General features: G+C 35.1%; 1 protein-coding gene across 2 annotated transcripts in view; it reads left to right on the top strand.

The window, feature by feature from the left end:
* The window catches only part of LOC135142081 (TOX high mobility group box family member 4-like), a 207163-nt gene that overhangs the window by 136211 nt on the left and 42956 nt on the right, over positions 1-27996 (top strand). Inside the window, exon 1 of one of the 2 annotated variants that reach the window (XM_064073744.1) lies at positions 9556-9905. The exons of the other annotated variant lie outside the window; for it this stretch is intronic. Within the exon in view, the coding sequence (XP_063929814.1) occupies positions 9837-9905 (69 nt within the window). The 5' untranslated portion in view covers positions 9556-9836. Of the gene's footprint in view, positions 1-9555; positions 9906-27996 lie in introns of those variants that run through there. 2 annotated transcript variants of the gene reach the window in all.

The following is a 27996-nucleotide window of genomic DNA, read 5'->3' as shown; positions in this document are numbered from 1 at the left end:
ACATTCATATTTCGGAAAAAAAGTTTTACAAGTTTTTACAATTTAAGTTAGGGACTACTAAATAAATGCTCCAAAATCTTGTGATCATTTTAAATTTGTCATAAACACGGTAAATCGCGAAACAAGAATTGTCTCTTGAGTCTACAGTTGTGGCTAAAATTACTTATAAAAAGAGTGACTCCAAAAAAAAAAACGAATGAAGCAACTTATTTTATTGATCAAATAAAAACATGCTTCTTTACATGTGGTTTATCAATTCACATCTATTTTGGTTTATAAGGGTTGTGATAAAGAAATTAAATCCCATTAAAACAACATTTTGTAATTCATTTAATAAACTGTATATAACATATTTACTGCCCGAGCGTAAGCTAAGAAAGTATTATAATAGAATTCATCCGATGATTAACTGCTTTCATGTTTTCTCGACGTTTCATGACCCCTACAGTTCGAAAAAGTCGGTTGCCCATTTCCAACTGTTTGCCTGTCTGTTGTCTGTCGTATGTGACGATTTTTATTAGACGAATGATCTTCAAAACTACCGGACCGATTGTTGTAAAATTTTTATGAATGTTAGGAATATCGTGTAACTGATGGCAAAACGCTAACCAAAACTTGTCTGATCATCCCCACCAACAACGGGATGACGTCATCTCCAAATTATACAGCAATAAATTTATTAACTCCTACAGTGTGGTTTATGAACCCGTCTTGATTTTTTACCTTAGACATCCAGGATGTTAGAAAAAATCCAAATTGCATGATAACCTTTAACATTTATCTCTGGAACTACAAGACCGAATGTTCTGAAATCATGGTAAATCGTAAAATTTATCCATTTATACCCCTCCAAAAGAAGACGTCATCTTACAATTTTGCCGAATAAATATGATTTAAATTTAAAAAAGTACAGGATGATCAAAAAATCACTAATAAGTTCGATGGTACGTTGTTGAGAAACCAATGAAGAACTCAAAAAAATTGTTTAAAAAATTCCTAAACGAAACTTTCAAAAATATGAAACTTCGAAGTGAAGAATTAATTTCGTAATTCTGATTTGTTTTAATGTACTGTTTGTCTTAAAACATATACTTAGTTAAATATTTAGTTATTAATAATTTCATAATTTCTTGATTTCGATCCACGAATTCAATTTTTACCGTCGTCAGATGTGCTTTTGCACATTTTTTATCGGAATTTTATTTAGATTTTGAAATAAATTCACATTAAAACACATCAGAATTCCGAAGTTAATTATTTAGTTTTGAAGTCCAATGTTTTCGGTGATTTTTTTAGAGTTCTTCAGTGGTTTATCAACAACGTACCATCGAGCTTATCTGTGATTTTTGATCACATTGTATACATCCAGATTTAAAAAAAAATCAAAATTGTGTAACATTTTACAATTCAACTTGTATTAATTGCAAATCCCAATGCTCTGAAATCTTGCAAACGTTTTAAGGTTATCGGAACCATGGTAAATCGTTAATGAAAATGTATCCGTTTATGCCGAAGGTTCATGCTCAAGCATAAATTTATATAAGAAGCCTTTGGACCTTAAAATAATTAATTAAATGTCAATCAGCCAAAAATGTGAGAAGCTATTGTCTGTTTAGTTTTTTTTTATAATGACTAGATAACAAAGAGTTTACGTACATAATATTAGTCATTTAAAGCACTGAAGAATGTTGAATGCACTGACGAAACATTGGCCAAACCTTGAACCTGTTCGGTGTTACCTTATGCAAATGGTGGGAATGGAATCCAATTAAATTTAAATGCTTTCGATTGCACTGCTTGTAAAAATTGCTAGAAAATAATGAAACAAACAAATTGGTCTAAAGGTATTTAAACGGGACTTATCTCGCTCCAGTCAAACAAATCCAGTTTTTTGAATAAATTGTAAAATTTGCGTCTTTTTATGTCTATAAGTTAAAATAAAAATAGATATGGATTCTTAAATTACAGGTAAAGAAGCTGTTGTACGAGATTCCGAGTTAATTTTTTAAATAAAATTTTGGTTTGAATGATAGCATGTATCTAGCAAAATTTTAATATGATGTTATTAAATTATTTGGTTAGCGTTTTATTATATACCATCTACACGATAATTCAAAAATATATACTTACGTAAAATTTCTCAACAATCAGTTGAGTAGTTTCGGACGTTCTTATAAAGTCTTCAACAGACGACAGACAGACGGAAACGAGACCTAGGTTTTCATATTCTAGGATCTCTACAACGTCTAAAAACATGAAAATTTTCCAAAATACAGTAATAGGAATAAAAATAGCTGAAAAATTAAACAGAAATGAAACAAAACTCAAACAAAAAAAAAACAAATTATAAAAATAGAAGGGACATAAAATTAGAATAGCACTTTGAAAACAATTTTTGTCACCTCAGTGTCAGTTCTATTTCTAGATAAATACAGTGCCCTGGGGCAGATTATTTTCGCAACTAGAATACAATATGGAACAAAAGTATGGTAAAAAACAAATCATGTCGTACAGTAATTCTTACATTACTATTCAAAATTAAATTGCACAATTGTGTAACTAATTGAATTGAACAGAATTCCCATAAAATACAGGTTTTTAAAATCAACTTTCATAGCAGTAAATGTGGCGTGATAACCTCAAAGATCTGATTATTTTAAAACCTCATTTTTACTGAAACTTCCAGTGTAGTGTGCATATTGAGTTGTTTATAAACAATAATCATAAAAAAACTCCAACCCGTCTCTCATTAAACATGACCATTAGTAAAGTAACCCGTTTCATTTCTTCACTACCATGTAGAATGTTTGTCATTCAAAGAATATTTATTTAATTGAACAAACTGTCCAAGTTGCGTCATTAAAAAACAACTTCTCTGAGTATGAGCTTACTAATTACTAAATTTCTTGTAATTTGCAACAGTCTTGTCTCTTTAAAAATATGACGGCTTGCTGTTCCCGCATACCACGACATAATGAACTGTCGATTACGGCCGCTGTTAAATTAGGGTCGTTTCATAATCACCAGAATTATGACAATCATGCACTCCCCTGCGATGCAGGCAACAATTACATGTAATTGTGCAGTGATTATTAAAATAAATCTCTTGGGTGTGGCAACAATAGGAAAGCAATAAATCGAGAAATTATAATTTGAAAAAATCCTGTAAAACATGTATGTTGTTTGTGAACGATTTGTTGGCGGTTTCATATAAAAGATAAATTATTATGAAGTATAGGTTTGTTACAATGTGTTCGCGATTGTGACAATGTGAAAAATAAACACAACTGGTTATTATCAGTGCACTTTTTATTGGTTGAAGGAACTGAGGTGTGAGTGACAATTTGTTGGCAGTTAGCTGTCAATCTAGTGGCACGATTGTGATAAACTAACTGTTACTTAGTAAGTGTCTCAGATCAACAAAGAAGCGAAACTTTCATCACATTTTTACGAACTCAGCATCGGAAATGAATACAACAAAACGAATTAATATATCTGGAGAAATTTTCACCTCTGACGTCAAAGTGAGTAGTGTGATTTGGCAGGTACAAAGAAAGGCATTGTTTACTTTTGTATTTAATATTTACATATTTTAATCATCAAGCATACTGATGGCGTGCGTGTTATAAACAGTGTCGGATTTAGACCAAGCGAGAAAATTTCCAACAAAACGCCAATACAAGAAGTCGCTAAACACATAAACCTGACTCGTTCTGTGGGAACGAACATTGAATTAACGATTTGCGCTGTCGTGACAACTTTCACTAACAATATCTTATGTCCTTTGTTACATCAGGATTTTTAAGACTAATTTCATGGAGGCGAGATCTTGACACTTGATGAATGTGTAAAACGATGAGTTGACCTTTTGCCTTTTTCTTCGCGAATTAAATTGATGAAAATTATTAGACGCTTAATATAATTAGATGCTCATAAGCATAATTCGAGAAGAGTGAAAGACAGCTAGCAGTCAAACATCTCTTTTTTTTACTACGTATATAATAAACTTAATGTTTTTATTACTTTCACGGTGGACTTGTTGTACGGATAATTGGCATAACGTATTATTATTGAACGTTTTTATTAATTAGCGGTTTTTCGTGGTATGAGTGTCAGCTAATCGCGTAAACTATTTTGAGCGCAAGATGGTGCAAAAATGAGAGGTGAAACACCTGAAAAAAAATTGTTGTGACATGGATTGTGTATCACGTAAGAAAGATTCGTCGTGGTGAAGAGTTAATCCGACGTTGATTTTAACCTCACTTTGTTTTCATGTAAGTGACAATTAGTAGGTGAGTTCTCTGTGTGCTTCCACTTCATTACCCTGCGATATGAATAAATGAAACGACATAACCTCTTCGTCATGCATAATATATGTCAACGAGAGCTACTCCCTCGGGAAAATAAACAAAACGACCTGTCCTCCTATTGCATTCTTTATTAGTAGAGCATCTCCCGACTCAGCATATTACATAAACGACCAAATGACATATTGTAAAAGAACATACAAGCTCGTGACATCGGAATGTGGGGTTATTCCTTCGACTTTATTGAATTTTCTGCAAGTAATAGAACTAGCTGTCAGTGCCAGGCGAATTTAACTGATTTTTTAAAAACTTCCTGTCTCCCCACGATATTTTACGCATCGCCACTCATTAAAAGATAATTGATAACCGCTGTCATTCAGGCCATGCTTCCATTATTCATGTTATGTTAATGAAATAAAATATTGTTATACCTGCACCCACATTTACTTTTTCCTCCAACTTTCGATTTAATGTTTTACACAAGACCGCGATCCCTTTTTTTATCATCGAACCACCCTCGTTCCAATCGAAGATTTTAAACTTCTCTTTCTCCCGAATAGTTATCGAAAACTCCAATGCAATCAAAACTTTTTCCAGGATCAAAGTGTTTGAACGTTCGCACCCGTTTTGTCCTTATTGAATTATTTTTAATGAGCTTCGTTGCGTGCAAAGTATTTTTACACACCGGTAGTCTTGAAAACTTCCTTTATGGGAAACAATTATCGCGTGTTTTAAATGTCGTAATTTTGTAGCCGATATTTTTAAACGGTCGGGTTTAGGAATTGCTTATTAAATGCTGCTCTTGGGAGGTAGTAATGACGCACTTAATCATTTTTGTAGCAGCATCCCTCTAAATGGGGGTGTTATTATCAATTAATTCTCTTACTTCGATTGCAGGGGGTGTTTCGTACGAAATTTGCATTTGTGCTATAGAATTTTAATTTTTACTTAATATAGAAAATTTTTAATAGAGTAAATATTTATCTAAAATTCACAGTTCGATGAATTTGTAATAAATGTGAAAAAAAATATAATTGGAAACCGTTTTTTACAAGCTGCAAATATTTCCATAAAATTTTATTCCAACTTTTTCATCGACGCTCGCTGTAAATCAAATTACATGAATTACCTTTCAATTTTTTATGAGGATGCATTTTGAAATGTCGAAGAGGAATCAAAATTTATGGGATAGTTGACGACGGGATATTGACAGCTGTGGTAGCACTACAAACGTAATTAAATTTTTCATTTATTTTAATTTATACTGATTTGTAGGTGTGCATTTTACAGAGATCATTGCTTTTCGTTATAGAAGAATGGAAAGATTGTGTTTTGGGTTTGTCTGGTAACGAAACGCAGTATTTCAACCGATTGCTGTTGTAACCCATGCGTCAATGATTTAAATAACGTTTGGTTTAAATTACAAGAAATTAATACGTCGAAGCGTGGAATCAAATCAATACATTTTATATAGACTAATAAAGAGTGGGATGTGATTTTCGTTTTAAATTTGCAACACGGAATATTCCTGAATGCCATAAAAATATTGTTTTTCATGTTTACATTTCATACACAATATTTACTTACTAAAAGCTCTCTTTAACAAGTTTTTGTGTATACTGGGTGTCTGGAAAATGGCGGATTATTAACAATCAACTGGTGAAAAATTCCTTCTCACATTTTGGTGGAGTTATAATGATTTTAAAATTGGTTCTTTTGCTACGTTTAGATCATATTTCTCTCGTCCATGACCATGTTTAATTACCATTTTACTTAAAATGTACAAAGATATGGTTGTGTTGTTTTTGTAATAATTTGATAAAATTCCAATTGATAACAATGTTTGCCTGCTATAAAGCGAAGGTACAAATCAGCAAAAATCGAGTAAGCAATTCAAAATGTTTGACGTATCAAAAATTGTCAAAGTTTTCAAAACACTACATTTAAAATGTTCCCAGTTAATTTTAGGTCCCCTGGTGTTTCATTTTCTTATAAATTTAAAAAAATCTAGTGTTTTGTTGGTGGATGAACTTGAAAAAATGTTTTGAGCTTTTAGTGTTTTATTTTTTACGAATTTGAAAAAAGTCTTGAGTGCCGCAGTATTTTTTTTTTAATTCGGGAGACTCTTGGGTCCCCATGGTCTATTATTTTGGGAGCCCATGGAGATTTTTTTGTAAATTATTTAAAACAATTTTGGGGGACTTTGGTGTTCTATTTTTGAAAAATTCTGACCTGACCTGTTTTTGAGTTAATCTTGGGACTCTGTTTTTTTTTGTTCTTTTTTTTGAAAAATTCAGACAATGTTGAAAGAATTTCAAAGTGCTTTGGAGAGCCTCTAGTGTCTTTTTTTATAATCATTTAATTAGATTTCTTATAGAGAATACGTCATTTGCTAAAATCAGTCTTATCTTAGCAATTGCTAGAACCTCCCACCCACCCTCTCTTTTTTTAGAGGATATGTCATTTGCCAAAATCGGTCTTATTTTAGCAGGTACTAGCTACGTACATAAGAGCATCTATTGCAGACTTTGTATACATTTTAGTTGTCCCTTTTAAATTCCGTGAAATTCAATAATAAGTCCGGAAGTAAACGTGTAATAATAAACAAGTTAGATAGCGGTAAAATTTTATGTCGCATAAAATTTGTTGCAATTTTATGAAGACCGTATTTCTAGATAAAATTTTGTAAAATGTGTCTCATATAAATATAACAAATTTTGTAACTCCATGAATGCTAATATTTAATTTAATTTGTTATTTCTTAACAGAAAATACATTCCAGTAATAGAACAATACATACGGAGTTGCTAAAAAGTATGAATACAGCAAATATTTCGAGAAATTTGATACACAAGGAAAAATATTTGAACTCTGTTCTCTAAAATATTAAATTTCCTTCAACATTTGTTTTGAAGGTACAACGCCAACTTGTTTTTTTTATAGTGCGAGGAGTCAAATTTAATATTAAAAAAAAAAACATTTTTTTCTGCATTCAGTAATATAACACATGTCTTTATTTATTTGCACTAAAGGGTAAAAAAATTAAAATAATACAGTTTGGATTTTTTTTTTGTTTTATTGTAGTTAAATGTGTTGTTTTTACTATTACCATTAAATTTTATTTAATATTTATATCAACGACAAGTGCTAAAGAACTAATGGTAAGTAAAGACAGCATTTCGTAGGCCAAATAAATTCACTTTTTCGAAGTTGCATTTTTTTTGTTTTTTTTTTTTTATTTTTTAATGCAAATAAAGAAAGATGTGTTACATCACTGAATGCAGAAAAAAATGTTTTTTCAAAAATATTAAATTTGAACCCTCATTTTAGCAATCCTGTATATGTTAAAGTTTACAATAATAACAATGTATCGTAAATTAATTTAAGATAAGAAAATAAACTAAATAATTTGATCTCATGTATAAACTACTGACTATTATCATCAAATAACCTAAATTATAATGAACTAAATTCCAAAACCGAACACTTTTTTAACTATACATATTAATTTGCAACTAAAAATATCAATATTATAATACTTCTCTAACCTACTTAACAACGAGTAAATAAAATACATATAAGGTCTCTTCTGCCTACATTATTATGGGCTGTGTTACAATAAAAGTTGACCGCATATCTCGCATTTAAATCGCAATAAATTACATAAAAATTGTAATTTTTTTTGTAATGTTGTTTAGATAAACATTGATTAAAATAATTAAGGTACTTCGCTTCCTATTCTAAAATCAATTGAATGTGTGCGTAATTAGAGTCAGATAGATATTTGACGAATCAGAGTTAATGTGTCCAAGTAGCGAATATGACCGCGGATCGTTGTTGGAGTAGAGAACGCCCGACCTGGATCGGAGTTGAGGTTCTCCGAACCAAAAAACAAACTCATTTTGTTGAACTACGGTAGTTCTCAGATTTTCGCTGGTTCCAAAGTACGATACGACCAACAATTCCACGGAACGTTTTATCCTATAATTCTTTGAGATGATGTCATCAAATTATTGGTGGGGATGATTAACAAAATTTTGTGTACATACAAAATTTCACAACAATCGATCCAGTAATTTTGGAGATTACGTGTATAATAAAAATGAACACAGACGCCAGACAGACAGACAGACGGAAACGGAAGATCAATGATCTAACAGAATTGGAATCCAAAAGTATTATTATATTTCAGTATTTCTAAAATTTTAGGTTTACACTTGTTGCTAAAATTATATCAGCCGAACGTCGCATGGAAGTTATGCATACTATGCAACTGTCAGCCTGAGTATCGTGCATCGTTTTTTTATCATGTCTTTTATAAAAACATATGCAAATCAAATAATTTGAAAAGCAATATACGTACTTAATTTTAGTTAAACTTTTAGCTTTATAATACATACCCTAAACGTGCTATTTGTTTTAAATAAGCATTATTCTTTATCGTAGTCTATGTTATTATTCACAGTCATTCTAATTCTACGACGTGAAGCATATAATCGTAGCATGTCATATAGATACGGGATTACAAACACAATGTGCTTTGGTTTTAAATTTTCTCACTTTTCTTGCATCCGTTTTCAATATTCCGATGGAGGACATATTGCCCACACACCGTAGATTTTTCACAGATTTTTTGCTTTTAAAAATACCAATACCTTGTTTGGTTTTTGAAAAAGTCTGCGTCAACCCTCCATAAGTAAGAAAGCTGGTAATTGCTCGAACACGCCTTCACCAACAACATTCTAAAAGCTGACAATTAACGCTAATGTTACGTTATTGACTTTCGTTTTGTCGGAAGCGACACCAATCTTTGTTATCCATATCGTCAAATGGCACTAGCAATACGCTTGTATAAAAACCGACATCCACACATTCGACATCAATTCGCTACATCCTCATCCATTTCCAGAATCTTGCAGCCTCCCTCTGGAAGCTCCAGCACCCGAAACCGGAATCTCCATTCACGTCGCGATACCCAAGATGCACTTGCTCCTTCTTCCCTCAGTCTCACATATTTGTCATCCCACATCCCAGCGGGGGCCTTCGCGACGACACCTCTCCCGTGCAGCTTAAATGGCGTTCTGGGCCACGCCGTCCGCGGGGGGCGGCGGGCGGGTGCGCCCCATATTATTTATTCGTTTTTCATGGATTTTTGAGATTTAGATCGACGCGGGCCTGTCCGATTCCGGCCGCCGTTTGCGCAGCCCGCTCCGGGGGGACGGTTTGGGGAGGGGTCGCCATCGGCGGCGCGTTATTCGGTTTCGAGCCGCAGCTGCGTTCATACGAGATCGGCCGCGTTCCGGAAACCATGCTCGACGTGACGACGCGCCCGGAAAAATCCGGATTTTGTCATTGAGAGCTCGGGTGATTCGCGCCCATTCAGTGCTTTCGATTCGTTCAGGTGATCAAAATTTTTCTGTGTGGAAAAAATTCTCTCACCACGTGGACTACCCTGTGCCGCTCACAACGCTGGAACATTTAAAGCCTATCGTGGCTTCTATCAACACCCTTATTGGTAACTGTGAGAATATGGAGGCCACTTATTGCGTCGGCAGCGATGTAGATGTGTGCAGGATGTTCGATCAGTACTTATACAAGGTACATGTTTTTGTCATTTTTTTTTCTCTTGGGGGTGTGTGCGTCACGTGATCGCCGATTCGCCAGTTTAGATGGAGTAGTGCTTTCGTGGAGTTGATGGACCGGGTTATCAGTTAATTACATCAAAGTAAATTAATACTGGAAGCTTTCAGGCTAACGTCTTCCGTCGCGTCGGGGAAGGTACATTTTTTTCAAGCCCTTAAGCAGCGGTTTCGTTTAATAACAGAACCGGCAAGCGATATATTACGAAAATCATTTTAAAACATGGCTCGATTTTCGTCGACCACTAGTCGTAATGAGCGGTTATAAACATCGCGAAACTAAAATACATTCGATACGCATTGGCGATTGGCGAAAATCCAAATGCCTTGAGAGGAATCTACGTAATTAATTGCTTGCCGGACGTCTTGTAAGACAACGGATAAATGAAACCGTACCTTAATCTTCCGTCCCGTCGGGGAAGATCGGTTAATTTTTTTAATTGGGGTTTTAATGGCTTCGATCCAATTATTTCGGATTGATCGTGCTCAAATTCGGTTCGTGAGGTTGTGCTTAAGCTCCGGTTGCGCGCGTTTCAGGGTGCATCTGAAACAATCTCAACCTTGAAGAGGAAAAGGTCACTGACACAGCGAAGATGATTTATGTTACCCAATTTAAAACAGGAAAGACCAACATTATAATTATTTCGAAATAAATTTAAAACCCACATTAAGATTATTTATACCTAATGCATTTTTGTTTATTTATTGAGATTTATCGCAGGACGATTGTTGTGATTTAAATTGAAGAGTGGTGGAATTTTCCCAGAGCTGCAGGGGTGTTGCGAAACCGCTCCCGGACGAAATTAATAGACGACGATAAGTCGCGTTGCAACACGAAATTATTGTATAATTGGACAATAAATTGCGTCACGAAATTATGATTTATTCCGAACGAATCGCTGATGTTTAGCGAACAAAACAATTGTTGTGATTAAAGGCCGTAAAGACCTTATTAAACTCCGGAGTAATTGTCGCCGGGTAGGGACGCATTATGCTCCGGGAACTATTTGCAAAGCCGCAAAAGCTCCATGTTTGCATTTAAATGAAGTAAATATGGAAACAGTTGTTTGTACACAACTTGCTCCGAAGGTAAATAACGCCCGAACTCTCCCCGGATTTAACGGTAACGCCGAAAAATCCGGTCCCAGAAGTCGAAGAATTAAACCGCCATAAAATCCGAAACATTCCGAATTTGTCATCCGACCCGGCTATAAATTAATACCGATAAAATTCAATTCCTGGCCAGAAAATGCAAATCGGCTCCGGGTCATCCCCGTGTTTATTTTTCCCTCTGTTATCTGATCCTCGCTTATTTACAACTAGGATCTACCTGTAATTATACACCTTACACAGTTCAACACGAGGCAATTATCATAAATTAAATTTCGTTTCTTCCCCACGGATTATCAGGCCTTGCCTGTGAATTAGTGCCCTCGTAAATACGTCAGACCGATTTTAATTTAGCAGAAATTTGTTGTTTAACGGCACGACGTGATTAAGTCGTATTATAAGAGAGAAGTTTTAGGCCGGATTTTACTGAAATCCAGGTAAAACGTTCCGTGAGCTCACAACAGATGCTTAAAAAATACATTTGCATAAATATGTCGTATTGAATAATTCTCAAGTTAAAGTTCTTTCAACGCGACGGAACCGTTAACCTCTTTTGTTTGTTGTTGTTTAATAAATTAATCGCTTGACGATTGGTTTGTTGCGTGTTCGTGTGCTTTTGTGCGAACGGTTTAACACGAGTAATTGTGGCGAGGGTTATTGTGTGTTATGTTACAAGGAAAAGCGGATGAATTTCTGACTTCGGATAATGCGGGGAACAACAGTTTTAAACTGTGTTGACGGATGGATAAATGGATTCAATTTGTTTTGCAAAAAGCGGAAATGGGGTTTTGTGTCTCGCCGTTATTATTTTAATGAAGTTTTCTACAATTCCCGTTCTTGTTCTCCGACTTTAAAAAAACTCGAACGAAAATAAACGAAAAAACTAAATGGGGTAGATTTATCTAGCTCTCTTCTAATAGATGAGACTTTCCCGAGGTAGTTTTTCTCTATTTCCCTGGAACTACTTGCAACACCATCAGGGGGTTTAAAGTACTTAATTCGTGTTACGAAGTGTAGGGAGCTTAATATAAGATGGTTTAAGTTTAATAGTTACACCACCAATTGCTTCGACTCGTTTTCGACCATAAATTTAGCGATTAATGGCATAAAATACTTTTTGGAAGCACTTACTCGCTCGGGGAATATAAATGTGATGATAAACTAACAGATTTTGAATCATTGTGACGTACCCAACCCCAAACACAAAATTTTTTGTCTAAAACGAGAAATTTTTATTGGATCAATCAGTAACTATTTTCATTGTGTGTATATTTTGCTTATTTTTACTTGCACTGCTTACAGTTCAGTTGTTTATTAATATTTTTTCATTTATTAAACCAGATTGTTTCTCAATATATATATACAATGATGTAATTTTACATAACTCGTTACAAATTCATATTCAAATCAACCATAATTGAAATCAACTTTGAAACTAAGTGTTACGTTGTAAAGTTTGCAAGATCAGTTTTTGCTAGGACGTGATTAAGCGTTAGTAATTACTACAAGATATCTCTCAAAAAAGCCCAGCGGATAAGTAAGCTAAGAATAATTATTATCGTAATAAATTAACCAACAGCTGAGAGTTTCACTCACGCCTTATGATTACTTTTCTATCATTTCTTTCATTTATACTTTCAGTAAAATTTTTCGTATTTTTCTTTGACGTCGTCTGTTGGAGATTTACTTGAGAGGTAATCTTCATTACTCTATCATTTGTGAACCTTTTTTAAAGTTTCGATAAGTCACTAACGTTTGTTTTAAGGATTGCAGGACATTAACTAAAAGCTATTTATTCGTCCTTTTCAGAAAGTTGAAGGCGTCGTTTCAGGTAATTATTGTGTAAATCTTTGTTGAAAAATCAATCTGTGAACAGATTCCATTTATATCATCGTAAATAATGTTGTAATTTTATATAAGCGTTTGATGTTTTTATGACGTAATCTCAAAAGATTGTTAATTAAAAATGACTACCTATATTGAGAAATGTCTCTTTGCATGCTGTATGTGTTGTGCTTTAGAAATAAGGGAGCTTCTACATAAATTTGATTTCGTTGTATCGTGTTAATGTCACAGTACTGACATATTTTGTTTGCTGCAAGTTTAAGATTTTGCTAATTAGACATTTGCTGTTTATTTAACATTAATTCATTTGTGTGTACAAGCTGTGTCAAAGCTGTAAATCTGAATAAACAGTTTCTTGCTACATCGATTATTTTTAACTCTCACGGGTCCGTCAGTGCATCAAAAATTTCCAATGTTGCATCACATTCCTACAATCTTTCTTTAATGCACACGAAAAACAACATAACCCCGCCCGTGCTTCAATAAAAGTCGCATGAAATCTAATTACGTTACATTTTTTCAAGACTTGTCCTAAATTCCGCAGTAATATTTCACGAAATTACACAAGTCTGTCAGTCTTTACATTGCGCAGCCCGAGGGGGAGAAAGATACAATTGAAATTAAGTCACTGTATATTCATAATTCAATTACACGGATGTCTTAAAACGAAAGCACTGAACTTTCAAAAATGATGACATTGTTGTATTGAAAGGAATTATTTGCTTTAGAAAGATTGCCTCATTTCGCATTAAGTTTGATTGAACAAATACGCAAGTAGGTATATGGTTGATGATAAAAAGGCGTTACTTAATTATTCTGGGTCGGCAACAACAAGATTGTTGTTGTTGGGGTTTAAATTAATGACGAGACCCCTTGTAACCCTATCGTCTTCGGTGGCTGCGGGACCACCCGTTCATCGGCATCAGATGGCATGCATGTGCCGGTGTTTAGTCCACTTGATCGGTTCCATAATCGGATCAGACCGATTGGCCCGTGCCCATCTGTCGGCGTCTCTTGTTGCACTCTCATCGTCCAATATTGCCGATTGTCGATAATCCCCCTCCTAATTAAAAAACTTTCCTCCTGTGGCGTTTTTCTCGTTCCGACGGGAGAAAGACAGTGTCGACGGAATGCGGATCTAATAAGGCAATCAATAATCTAATCACAATGTTAGTCGGCAATAATAATTATGTAAATAGCTGCAACTAGGTTAGTGAGAGGCCGTATTTTACCAAGCTGTTTTATGGAAGCAGTTGCATTTATTTACTTGCCACTGCCGTTTCAGGAACTCGTTATAGCTAACTTATTGAACAAGGTTCAAGTAATTTAGAACGGCCGTACGCGGATTGAGAAATTTCGGAGTGCTTTCCTCCTCGAAATGAAACATGTGGGATGTTTGCATCCGAGAAACCTGTTCAAAAGCCAGGTATCCGTCAAAACGCATACATTGTAGTACAGTTTAATGCATCAGCCAGATGGTTGATTTTATCGTGACTCGTTTTAAAAATCTAAAACGAGTCGAGCAAATAGCCGCCGAGGTATTTTCACCGGGAAAAAATCAATTGGCCGAGGGATTAAGACGCCGCTTTTTCGATTCAAAAGCCAATGCGCGTACGAACTTCTTCGATAGTTTTTCGGACCCAATTAGACAAACTGAACGGAATAACAGTAATTTATTGCTGGTGCAGTAAGATAATTAATAATTCTTAAGTGGTGTCATTAATCATCTGTTAAAGAAAGTCAGATTAATCACGGCACGCCGGGAAAATAATAATTTTATTGTTCGTGCGAGAGAGCTATAAAGTCGTTTTAAATCGCCCGACCTCGATTACTAATCGCAAAACGCGATTTCGGCACATATCCCGTGAAGATCCCAAGTAAACGCTCCAAGGACCTCCCGTAAGTGGTGTCTGAAATAACTACGCCACCAAATCATTCCAGATTAGTTACATTAATTCTTGTTACACAAGTGTTTCCTTTATAATTCCACCGTTTCACTATAATTCCGTTAATTACCAAGCAATTACTGGAAATCCGATAAGATTGTAGCAGTATAAATATAAAACACTTTTCCCATGTATTCAACCCTCCCACTAGTTTTTCAACAGTTTAATCAAACGCTTTTTGTCAAGTAATATGTATACGACTGATTCAAAATTCAATAAAATCTAAATTTTCATGTTGGAATTGTAGTAGCTCGAATTAATTCTGGCCAAAAAAGTGATCATTCATCCGATGAAAGTGTTGCTACTTATAATAGACCTGTCTCTAAATCGATCTACTTTAGGCCAAGCAACGAAATCGAAATTTGCACCTGTATTACTAGTCTTGTAATAGTCGAGACATCTATGACGTCAGCGCAAAACTCCGAAATACATCTGAATTTAAAAACACTCCTACAGTACCGATGAATTCCGAAAATTTTGTAGTAACATCTTGTCGTATGGTAATAACCATATGTTTTGTCTATTTTATTGTGCTTCTTTTAATTTATATCTTCTTTATGTATATTTGTAAATTTAAATCACCATCATACGTGCTTTGTTTCTCAATCAAATAATTTCCACAGGATAGTTAATCACGAAAAACGGTGTTACGTTTGTGCCCGGTCTCCTCTAATTCTTCCGCGCCTACAGCGGCATTACACAGTGATTAGCTTCTCGTCCCTTTGTACCATCCCTGCGACGTCCTTCCACAATGTCCCGGTGACGTCCAAAAACATCCCGGTCATAAATCTCGTAAACCCGCTGTTTAGATTCGGCACGCGAATAATTACAGCCCCCTTAATGGAAAACATAGCGACGTAACAGCCCCAAATTAATCTTTATCGACAGGGGTAGAAGTATTGTGTTTCTTATCGTGAACGCGTCCACGTGTTCGCGTTCCCTCCGAAGTCCGTCCGCGTTACTTATTCATTACGCGTCCCAGAGATATATATTTTCACTTCATATAGTCGATCAGAACAGACAATGAATTTTAATGGTGGCATTAGCGCGAAAAACCCTGCCAAAATAAAAATCCGCCACTGGAACATTTTTTCTCGTCTCTCGACGCCTTGTCGCATTTTGTTTTCGAGAGAATCTCATTACATTCTGGACTTTTCATATAGAGAGCGCCTATTCACCAAGACCACTCTAATTTAGTTTTTTTTTTTCTTCTCGTGCCAGGACATAATTGAAATCATTATTCTATACAAATTGCTTCCGCGCGGTATGGCGGGTTTGCGGTAAACGGATGAAGAGATTTGCCGGGTGGATGTGGGGGAGGAGGAGAGAGAGCGCGGAAAATGCATACGGGGAGACGGTGCGTGGGAAAAGGATGGAACATGGGGGCTTAATCCATTATTATTTTTTCCGTGTGGTGAAGATTTAAGGAAGTAAAAGTGAACATATAGTAAATAAATGTTGAAAACGTAATTAAAATAATGCCAGGTAGCCAAGCACAACAAACACCGTAAAAATTGTAAATCGAACAGTTAGAGATTTTATTATGAGTGGATTCAGAAACTTGTAAAAACTACACAAACATTTGCACTCGGCATATATTTTATAAATTATAGCCATCATAAAAAGGAACGGTTATAATAGTAACAGTAGTTATGTATGCCACCAATACGTAATAAAATACTAGTTTTTAACATAAGTGAGAATGTTTCATATTTTTTCTAAACAAATTATATGCACACTTTTTTCGACCGATACAAGTTTTGAATTACAAGAAATAGTTAAATTTAGGTATTACAGATTTGACGCGGATTTCCATGTTACTGCTTGTCAATGTAATTGTCTGTGACACGCGCCGCCTGGTTTCGATGAGTCTGAAATTTTGACATGACTTAATATTGTGTAATGTTTTAGGTACAAGGCGGGTAATCATAAAATGCGATCTTTAGTAATTATAATTAAATTACTTATTACACTAACACCACGTGAATTAACATTTTTATAATTTCTATAAAAACTAACCGCAGATTTATATATTCAATCTACAAATTGTGTCAATAATGACAGTAAAAAGGCGTTTCAACACTATTGTGTGAAAAATATGGTTGTCATTTTTGCCATTTTAATGTCATGTGAGTAATGCTCAAACTATATGACTCACTTCACTTGCCGCATAAAACCGAAAGGTGTGTTAAAAGGTGGTGTACATTGTGACATTTTGAAATCCACGTTTTATTTTAAATAGTGACTAATAAGTAAATTTAAAAATTAAGATTTTGGCTTCTGTGATGCACTAGAAGTCTAAAATGAATTTTATTTATAGTTCTAAAATGATTATTTAGTAATAAGAAAGTGTTCAGAAAGGAAAAGTCTCAGGCAAGAGAAGTTGTGAATTTTTAGCTCATGTATTTAAAAAAACCCAATCAAAAAGTTATAGAATTTATAGATGGAATGGACCTTGTACGGGCTATGAAAAACAAAATTTTTAGTATAGACCCGAAATTGAAGTTTCGAAACTTCCTTTTATTGTAATTTTTCATTGACAGGAAAGACTAAGACTACATTTCTGTCAATTTCAGCTGCAGATGTGTACAAATTTAAAAAAAAGTCGATCTAAAGTTATCTAAACAAAGCTTCCCTCGTCCCTGAAATACGATATTTGATTTTGTGAATTTAATTTTTTATGGTAACCTCTAGAAATGAAATTAAAGATATGCTATGTGTATATTTCAAGTGAGTTTTTCCATTAAAACATTTTGTGATAACATTATCAACATTTTATGAAGGACACTTATATCAATTTGGATAAATGCAATTTAACACTAACACACTGTATTTCCAATTTTCTGGAAAATGGGATAAACGTTCTTTATTTGATCAATAGAATAACTTGCATTCTTCATTTTTTTAATCACCCTATATACCTAAGCAATTCTTAAAAAATATGATTGCATTGATAAACCATAAGTATAGTCTTAAAATATTTTACACATTTTAGGTAACGATTTATTCGGTAAAATTTTGAGATGGTGTCATCAATTTGTTTCCCATGCTTACGATAACCTTAAAACGTTTTCAAGATTTCAAAGTATCCGGCGTTGTAGTTTCAAAGTTATATTGTAGAATGTTCTTATATAACTTTTTTCTCAAAAATCTGTATGTTTAGGGTAAAAAATCAAGATGGATTCATAAACCACAGGTACAGGAGTATGTTAGTATTGAAAATTTACATCAAATTTATTATGCAAAGTTTTGAGGGGACGTCATCACATTATTTTGGAGTTTTAGTAGGTACTTGCGATGATACAACTGAACAATATTAAGAGTAGTAACTGGAATGAAATGGGAGAGGGTGGGCGGAGTTATTACTTGCTTAACCGCGACTTTTTAGGAAAAAATTGCATTGGTAAATTGAGTGTTGGGTACTTAAAAATGGCATCAATAAGGAACATGATGACAAAGCCAAAATTCTACGTACTGTTATGTTATAAGAAATAAGCAAATAGTACAACAAAAAAGTTATGATTAGCGCTTTTTTACAACCTTATTTCCATCAGTTACCAGTTCCAATCTACACAAGAACATATAATATAACCCCGTCCACCCACCCGCCTCCATTTTTATGATTAATTTTATAAAAATAGTACTACTAAAATTTATTGCAACAGAAAAAGACGAAATTTCTTCTTAAAAAAAAAAATAACAGTTTAAATTTAGAGAACTTAAAAATTAATGGCAAACTGTCCAGAATTTTGGTTGGTTTGGACTATTTACACTTGTATTTTATATTTTCCTTATCACACATTCTATTTTTTGTATTTTTGTCTGATATGCCATTAACGTATGTTGTATATGTAATATGGCAAATAAAACATCGCTGTCACTACCACTATAAACGAAGAAAAAAACCCTTGAAATATAACCTGTAGATCGAATAATTTATAGAAAGAAAATAACAATTTATCTGTTTTCTCACCAACGGTTTAACAGATTTGCCGAAGATTCTAATAAGACAATATTATTATCAATAATTAACAATATTAGAAATAGTCACCAGAATAAAGAGGGGGTGGGCGGGCGGGCCTATTGTTGGCCTATAAAAGACTCTGTAGGAAAAAATTAAACTTAGCCCCGCCCACCCACCCGTTCTCTGATTTTTTTTTTATTCTGAATAAGAAATAAATCTTATAACAAATAGTACAACAAAAAAGTTACGATTAGCGCTTTTTTACAGTCTAGTTTCTACCATTCCCACATAATAGTCCTCGCAACATCTTATAATTCCACTGACAAAAAGTACTGTGTTGCGCACGAATAAAGCAAATGCACCGAACGAACAGAACACAGCAAATTCTTATTTCCATATTTATATATTCATCGTAGTCACTTGTTCCTTCCACTTTGTAGCTTTTGTTGTAGGACAGTATAAAAACGTGGACATTTTAGGAGTTATTTGATAAACCGTTTTGCTTTTTTACTTGCATTTCCATCTCATAAATATTAGATAAATGTCAGATTTAAAAACATATGTGTATAGTTTTCGCCGAATTTTTTCCAGTGGTTACAACATGACCATTATTTTAAAATTGAAATTCCAAGCAGAACGTTGACATCGCGATTGAAAAACAAAAATGATGTTAACGGTGCTGTCATACACTAAAACACAATGTATATACATGCATTTACACTGTTTCTTGAACAGCTTGTTTGTAAATTTTAGCTACTTTGAAACTGAATATACATGCGTTTGAGCAACACCAAGCGACTCAGGTTTGAACTTTTCACTCTTTTTTTCCTTGTTTCCTTGTTATAGCAAATTTCGCTCGTCCTTCTATCAATTTCCTCGTTCTTTCCCTTTCCCAGCCACCGCGTAATATTAAAACCCATCCACCGCTTCGAATACCGTAAAAGTAAATTAGCACACCGTTAAAATTCCCCAAGTACCGTCGATAAATTCACAAATTCTTATCTCCGGCGAGCATGTGAGCGTCGATTGCGCTTTTGACACGCGATTAATCGTCGGCTACAAATTGCCCGTCCGTCCAAGAGCATTCCTTTTTATTTTTGCTCATCGGATGTATGTGTGCCGGCGTTGTCGTGTTGCGGCACGCGTAATCTCCGTGTTTGTCTCGTGTCTGTCGCGATCGATTGAGTCGTTTAGCAGTGCGACCGCAGGAGATTAGTCCAGGGCCGCCTCCGTAAACGCGTCCTGGCGGCACGCGACCGCTGTCCGCCTCCGACCGCCCCCACCTCCGAGTCTCCTGCGGCTTGACAGCCTCGCATAACAGGTGTCGGATGTCTCGTCGGCCGCCGCGCCGACCCGACCTCAACGCAATCGAAAAACGAATTCCTGCTGCGGGCGAGCGCCGATTTCCTGCGAAAATTATGCGCAGTGAATAAATACTACACTGTTGTTAATTAAACTTAATTAAAGTGAATTTCATTAATTCCGCAAACAATGTGTTAGTGTAAATAGGGTTTTTCTTTGATAAAGTATGAATTAGGTTTCTGTGTTGAACCACTAATTGAAAATGATAAGATAAACAAAACAAATATTTTTATTATTGTATTGCCAATTGAAAAACTAAACTAGGCACGAATTGAAATTTTCCCTGCGTCGTTACAAAGCTAATGAATAGCAAGTTTGCGATTTGTAATTAAATTATTTACGGGACAAGGGAATAAAGGTAGGTTTTATTCACAAGTGAAAAGTTTTGCGTAGGAGGCGTTCAGGCGTGTGACTAATTCCGCGAGTTGATACAATCTATTTTTCACAGCCGGTATCATACAAACTTTTTTCGGATAACTAGTTTTTAAGCATTTTTAACGCAAAATTATCAAACACTTATACTTATAACATTAGTCATAATTTATTACGACATTCGGCTCATAAATTATTCACACACGTGCAGAAATTGTGTATTGTGTAAGATTCGTATTACTTTTTTACTTCCCGAAAAGTGGGTAAGAGATTATTGTAATAGGGTCATTTTCACGACAGTTTAATTTCATGTTTTATGTAGGTTTATGCAATAAAAATAGAGGGTCATTTAAAATTTGTGAAACATTGTAGGATTACAGAATGTTAGCTGAATTTCATCTCCTTCAAAAATTTTAGAATAACTATTTTTTCAGCACAGTTTTCAGGATTCGTTATCTTTTTCAGCTGAATTTCTTTAGTTTTTGTAAAATTTCTGCGACTCTCGCATGCTCCATTGGACTTTTGTGTGGTTTATGCGTCTGATTAGGCGAGCTCTTTGTTGTAACTTAGGTTTCAGATCTTTATCAATAAATAACACGAATTCCGCTGTGGCCGTTTCGCCTTTTAAGGACAGCCTCTGAAAGCTGAATTTTTTCCCCCGAGTGAAAACGGGTTGCGGTCTGTGCGTGGAAATGCTGAGCTTGTGCGTGTTCATATTGTAATGGGTGCTTGAATGACATCGCCTATGAATTATGTATGGGTTCTGCTGTTTCATTATACACGGTGACCATTGTACTGTCTTTCTTGGTCGAGATTCGCGAGTAGTGGAATGTTTTGCCCAAAAACGTCGCGACGCGACGCTCTTTTTTAAGAAAAGGAAATCTAGCATGATGGGAATTTTGTGACCGTTGACCTCCAATCGTGTGCATCTATCGTGGGAGGAACCAGTTCTTCCTATACTTTTTCATCTTTTATTCTGTATAATTATATGGTTTTTGTTTTTCATCGTCAATCATCTCGATAGCACTGATTTGTAGGCCGTTACGTTACTTATCTCTCTACCATCGATTTATCTTCGGGTAATTGCCATCCGAGGATTTATTGGGAAACATCAATAATTTTATTTGTTTTGGAGTGGATGGGATAATTCTATCGTCGCGGTGGGACACTGAAAAGACGACGTACTTCCGAAATTATATCTTTATATTATGAGGAGACGTTCCTGTAATAACTAGCATGAGTTTATAGAACAATAACAATAGCGAAGATAGGATCTGCGGCCGGAAGAGTAGAAAGAACAAAGGAAGTTCGTTAATGCGCTTTTTGTTCCTAACAAGACGAAAATGGATATTATTTAATAAAAAGAGAATGCTAATGTAACGATAAGGATTACATTCTTTGGCAGAGTCGTAAGACACCCTTTTCTCGATGATTCAGCACAGTTTTGCTTTTACTTTTCTTTATTTTTAAAGGATACTAAAAAGGAGTGGTAGATAGATACTAAACGGATTTTTGTCCCTTCACAAACGCAACACACAAGCAAATGTTAGCATTTTAGTTAGTTTTGGTTGTCTAAAGAATCGTTCCATATGAAAAACCAAATTTGAATAAAAAAGTAAATGACGACAATTTTTCATTTTTGTTCATTTGGTGTGTTCATATGGAATGACTGAAATTAGATATTGAAACTTGGATACGGTTTTGCACATGGAGCTCCGGAAACTTGGTGTTCAAAACTATATAACTATAGATGTTCGAATGGCACGACTAAAATAATTCTGAAATTATTATTATAAGCAAATGTTAGCATTTTAGTTAGTTTTGGTTGTCCGCGTGAAAAACTTACAAAAAAGTTGTTCCATATGAAAATACCAAATTTGAATAAAAAAATAAATGACGACAGTTTTTGAAACTCGGACACGGTTTTGCAGATGGAGGTTCGGAAACTTGGTGTTCAAAACCGTAGAACTATAGGTGTTGGAATGACACGACTAAAATAATTCCGAAATTATTATTATTTATATTATATATTATATTACGTGTAAACTTAATCCGATGTTTTGTGTTGCTTTTTTGATGAAATATCTTTCCTCCGGCAAAATCCGCTTTATTGACTTTACCCCCCACGGATGAATACAGTCAGTAAAAATGTAAATGTGAGATAATGGCAGTATATGTGTACGATAATAGCAGAGACATCGTAATTGAAATCACAATACAAGCAGAAAATTACCAGCGATTACGACTCCCAGTATCAATAACTTTGCATATATTCCAAATTATCGAAACCTGGCGTTAACAAGGTTAATGAATTCGTTCCAAACTACATCACCTTCAATTACTGTAAGTTTCCATATTTTGTGAGACGGTAACTTAAACATAATGTTGAAATTTACTCATCACCACTTAAAGTTGTTAGACTTTTATTAAGATAGTAGCCGAGGTAAATCGAATCTGCAATTTGTAGTAATTTTTTCGTTTTGCAGCACCGTCGTGAGCGTCAAGCGTAAAATTTATTATTATGGTTGCTATCTTAAGTGCTCGAAAAGCCGATAATGGAATTGGTGGTTGCGTATTTTAAACCGAGCGGTTTTGATAGATTTTAAAAGAAACCTTATGACGTCGTAAAAATTATCTGTCGGTGCAAAGACAAGAGCGTATCGAATTGGCCGCCGTTAACATCGGTCCATTTAACAGTCCACTCTTAAATCGTATAGCAGCATCGGTCTCGCGACGGCCCCTTGCGGTACCCCGATCCCGCGAATTTACTTTCCCTCCAGTCGGAATTCGTTTTGTTTCGCGAAATAACTCCATCGTCCATTAAGGTAATTGGTTTTTTGCGCAATTTTTGAAAACGCGGTCGATAATTTACGTTGAAAGTTTAAAATCTAAGAGCGTCTAACGTTTTGTTTTTTTTCGTTTCTCGTGGCCATTAAACAATCTTCTCGCATTAACAATTTCCTGTTGTAACCACCATAATGGCAGACAGTTGGCTTCAATTACCCGAAGCTTGTGTGTATCTACATGTTACACTTAATTCCGATGCTGGAACAACAATGCGAGATTCGCTCAACAATCCAGCCCATCAACGGATCGCAATTTAAAAGCACCGAGAGCAACATCACGGCCGTTTTGAATAATTTTTATCAAGGAGCTCAATAGTTGGCAATAATGAATTCCGCCCGGTATTCATGCATATTGCATTGGAGATCTCTCGAGTGGTTGGCAACACGAGTGCCGGATCGCGCCAACAAAACTGAGAGGGCGAGAGGGCGAGCTCATCCCTTGCGCTCCTGCTGTCGAGGGATGATGGGCGGGCGCGAGAGTGTCCATTTATTGGTTTTGTTGTGGCTGGCCGTTGTTTTTTTCACTTGATTCGGGGTCTATGACCCGCAGCCTCCGGCTGTACATTGTACTACCCTATGACCTCGCATACCAACTATACCTGTTCTCTTGGCTGCTGCGAGCTGGTGCCTGTTTGTACTTACCTTCGTCTCCTCCTCCCCGGGACAAGAATAATCAGCGGAATCGCCACTAATGGATGCGGTTTGATGAATTATTCGAATGGGTTTTATGAATTATCCCAGTTGGACAGGTGCCCCGTGGCTATTTAGATATCGCGGTAGTGATTTTTCTTAATTTTATCCATCATTTTTAACTCCTTAGCACAATTAATGATCCAAAATGGACGTCAAGGCAACATTCGATCCTCGCATGACGTAACGTGCACCTGTTTATAGTGTTCCGACAGACTGAGGTTGTCCTATTTTGCGTGATGTTTTTGTTAAATCTACTTACTTGACTTTTGAGACGGACGGTGCCCTAGTAATATATTTTTGTGGAATATACTATCTTTTTCGAATAACTCTGTGATTCATCTTTGATACTTTCACACAGATCGATCAGTCCTGCTTTCATTGTTCTTAATGCAGTAATCTCAGTTTACTGCACTACCAAGACACAATATCTTTACTATTGTTGTCGTTGTGTGCACGTCTTTGACTCTTTAGTCATACTTCAACTGTCGTTAATGTTTATCTACATTTTAGCACATACTTTATTACAATTGTTTCGATAACCTTCATTTGATCTTCATTTAAAAAAAAAATGGTCCTTTGATCCGGATTAACAACCCATATTTTTTTTTTCTGCTCCTTGTTAAATACGATTTGGATTATTACAATTTTTTCAGTTTCACATTTATTTTCGTTTGATTTTTTTTTCTTCTTTAAGTGATTTAAAATGAAACCTTCCTCCTCATGGTTGGAGGAATTATCTTACGGTGTTTTTTTTCCTTTGGAATTTTGAACTTACTGTTACTTTCTAATGAAATATTACATTGAAACCAGGTAAATTTTATTACCAGACTAAGGTGATGACAATATTTTGACCACCAGTTATTTAGATAAGGAGTTATTTAGATAATAGTCATATTTTATATTCATGAGGAATTTGATTTATATATGATTAATTTTTTGGCTGAGGGTCATGAAAAAGTGGCGTGTATGCTCGATGGTACGTTGCTAAAAAGACTCTGAATGGTTAAAAAAATCTTTGAATTTAAAATTAAAAATTAAAAATTCGTATTCTAGCAAATTATTATTAAATTATTAATAACTAATTATTTAACTGTCTATTAGACACCGCAGTTCATTAAAACAAATCAGAATTAGTTGATTATTCAAATTTGGTTTTCCATATTTTCAAAAGTTTGATGCAGGGATTTTTTTAACCTTTTTTTTTAATGTTTCAAAGCCTTCTTAACAACGTACTATTGATCACATTGTATAGTATTTGTGTGTCCATAAAATTAATAATTGTGCCACGTTTTCTCATTCGAACACTCTTTTTTTATCTAATAGGTAGTTTTTAGAGTCAGTTATTAGCTGAAACGCTTGTCTTCCCCTCATTTTGTTAATAAAAGCGGTTACAGCAGTCCATACACTGGACTTACACGCAATAAAATAGAAATTCGATCGTATAGTAGTACTACAGTCCTCTTATATCACCGATGTTACTGTTCGTGACCTTTATCTTCACCCCAAATCTAAAACGAGTTAAAATATGGCGCTTTTAGACAGAAACTGACAGTGTGTAGGTTTTCGAGCCGATTGTGAACGACTTCCACCACGGATTTAAGAGTGCTAATAACATTAACATATACATAATATTCGAAAAACAGTATATAAAACTCGACAACGGTGCAACTGACAAGAGTAATTATTAAAGTTTCTAATAAATAACGTATCTTTGAAGCACATATTTCATATTGTGTTATATACCTCATGCTTTTTTGTTCTTTTGCAAATGTTTGTCTAGATCCTGGCTGCGTAATAATCTAATAACGTCCTTGGCCCTCAACTGGCTGATTAAAAAACTAGTACATTATTATCATCACCGTCAATTTTTCCCAAGTCCACGTAGTACAACAGACGGGAATCGCTACCCCAAAACAGACTGTAGTCTCAAGAAAATGTGCACCGGATTATGAGAGACCTCGGAGCCGGAACATCGAGGGCCCTTGTTCGCCGTCCCTCGAAACACAAGAAGGGAATTTTTCCCGGCGGATCGAAGTCGGGAGCGGGATTTCTGTTGAAGTGGCAAAGCTCCCGAGACCATGTCGCGCTTCCCAAAAGTGCCACATCGCTTAGACGGGTTAAAGCAAATATTTTCCCCGACCATAGATAAGCGATCCGGCCCGGATTTCGTGTAACAAGCAAATAGTCATCCACGATAAAATTCTGTTTACACGTAATAAGAGATAAGTTCCGGTCGGTTTCTGGCCAAATATAATAAAGCGACTCCCAGAACGGGGAGACCGTGCTGGCATGGAAAATATTTGTCGAAATAAAATATTACTGAAAAGTATTGTATTCAACTAATTAAAATGAGTCAAAATTCGATGTTTCAGACTGGAATTGCCAAAAGTGTCTTAATCAGCTTAGTAGGGGTCCAGTGTAACTTGTTTAGTCCATAAGAATGTGACGTTTTAATGATGATCTAATACGACTCATTTTTCGCGTAAGGTATTTTAATGATTCTTTTAACTCATCATCACAAAAAATCTTCCAAAGAAATAGTAAGCTACATCAATTTATAGGTACTACCGTTAGAACAACTAATTTCGCGTTATACAAAACTCCTCTTGTTTTTTCATTGGTTAATTACTTTTTTTGATTCTTGTAGGAGCAAGTGTCGCCCGAAAGAAAATCATTATCATTTTATCATCCAATTGTTCGTCTTAAAATGTTTAATGAGGTTGTGTTAATCCCGAAGGCGCTCCCCAGAGCGCGGTTTTGCTTCCGTTGATGTGGCGTTTTTTCGAAGCACATATCTCTTCGGTTCTTTGTTGCAGCATCTTCACCGTGTTTCCAGTAGAACCGGATTCTTGTATCCTTCAAGGTCGCGGCCGTTGTTTTCTGAATCGAGGTGTGTGTGTTAAGTTGGCCCCTTTTCTGTTGCGTGAGATTGGTGGCCATTACACTGGACATGTCCCCATGCGAATAAAAAATAAATTAGATGCCATAATTTATGGATGTCTAAATTGGTATTATTATAATTTATCACACTGTTAAACGTTTTAATTAAGCGTAATTAAAAGTCAAGGCCGTTCTTGTTTGTACGCCGGAGAGTGAGACACACTGTGTAGATTGAAAAAGTTGAGAATGTTTCTTGCATACATTTCGCGCTAAATTATATGGCAGCTTTCAGTTTATATTCGACTTTATTTTAACGTATGCAAATTCACTCCGTAAATTATTAAAGTTATTATCATTTTATTTATACGGTTGTTCTTTATGTCCGAAGTGGGAACGTACCTTTATACACAATGTTATTGTCGTGTGAACATACGTGAGGCTGCGATAAGCGGCTCGTACAGCACCGTCAAAAGTCGAGAGAAATTTTGGCACGTGACCATCAGGTTTTTTTTTGACATGTGAAAGGAATTGTTGCGCGCCGGTGACGGGTCGACCGTAACTTTTGATTATTATTTTCAGAACGTTTTGTGAGCCAATTTGTTGGAAACTATTGTTTGGGAGTTTACTAACGGCACCTGCTGAAATATTCAATTTTAGTATTCTGTTATTAGATAATCATCTCTAATTTGATTTACTCTAAGCAGTAATTTACTACTATCTCTATTGTTGCGATCACAATAGTCAATAAGTTACTGTAAACACGGCCTTTGATAATAATGTATGTGATTGCAAATAATAATACAATCTACAATATATTATTTTTCTTTTTTAATTTAAATTAATGTAGGTTGTTATTATGGGTTTACCGCTACGGGTTGAGGAAATAGCCTTGGAATCAACACAACTTGTTCCTCACTCATTTCAAAACAGATTGAGTATTTTGACATTTACCTTTACACAAACACTATTAGCTCGTTATGTTTAGAGAGAAATAATAAACTCAAACCGGAAGTTGAAGTAGCTTGCTTGATA

The sequence above is a fragment of the Zophobas morio genome, unplaced genomic scaffold (genome assembly GCF_036711695.1).
Source record: "Zophobas morio isolate AGI-343-1 ecotype UQ-CSIRO unplaced genomic scaffold, CSIRO_AGI_Zmor_V1 ptg000004l, whole genome shotgun sequence".
NCBI classification, from domain to species: Eukaryota; Metazoa; Arthropoda; class Insecta; order Coleoptera; family Tenebrionidae; genus Zophobas; species Zophobas morio.
The sequence above is the reverse complement of the archived record's forward strand: the minus strand, read 5'-3'. Positions and strand labels throughout refer to the sequence as shown.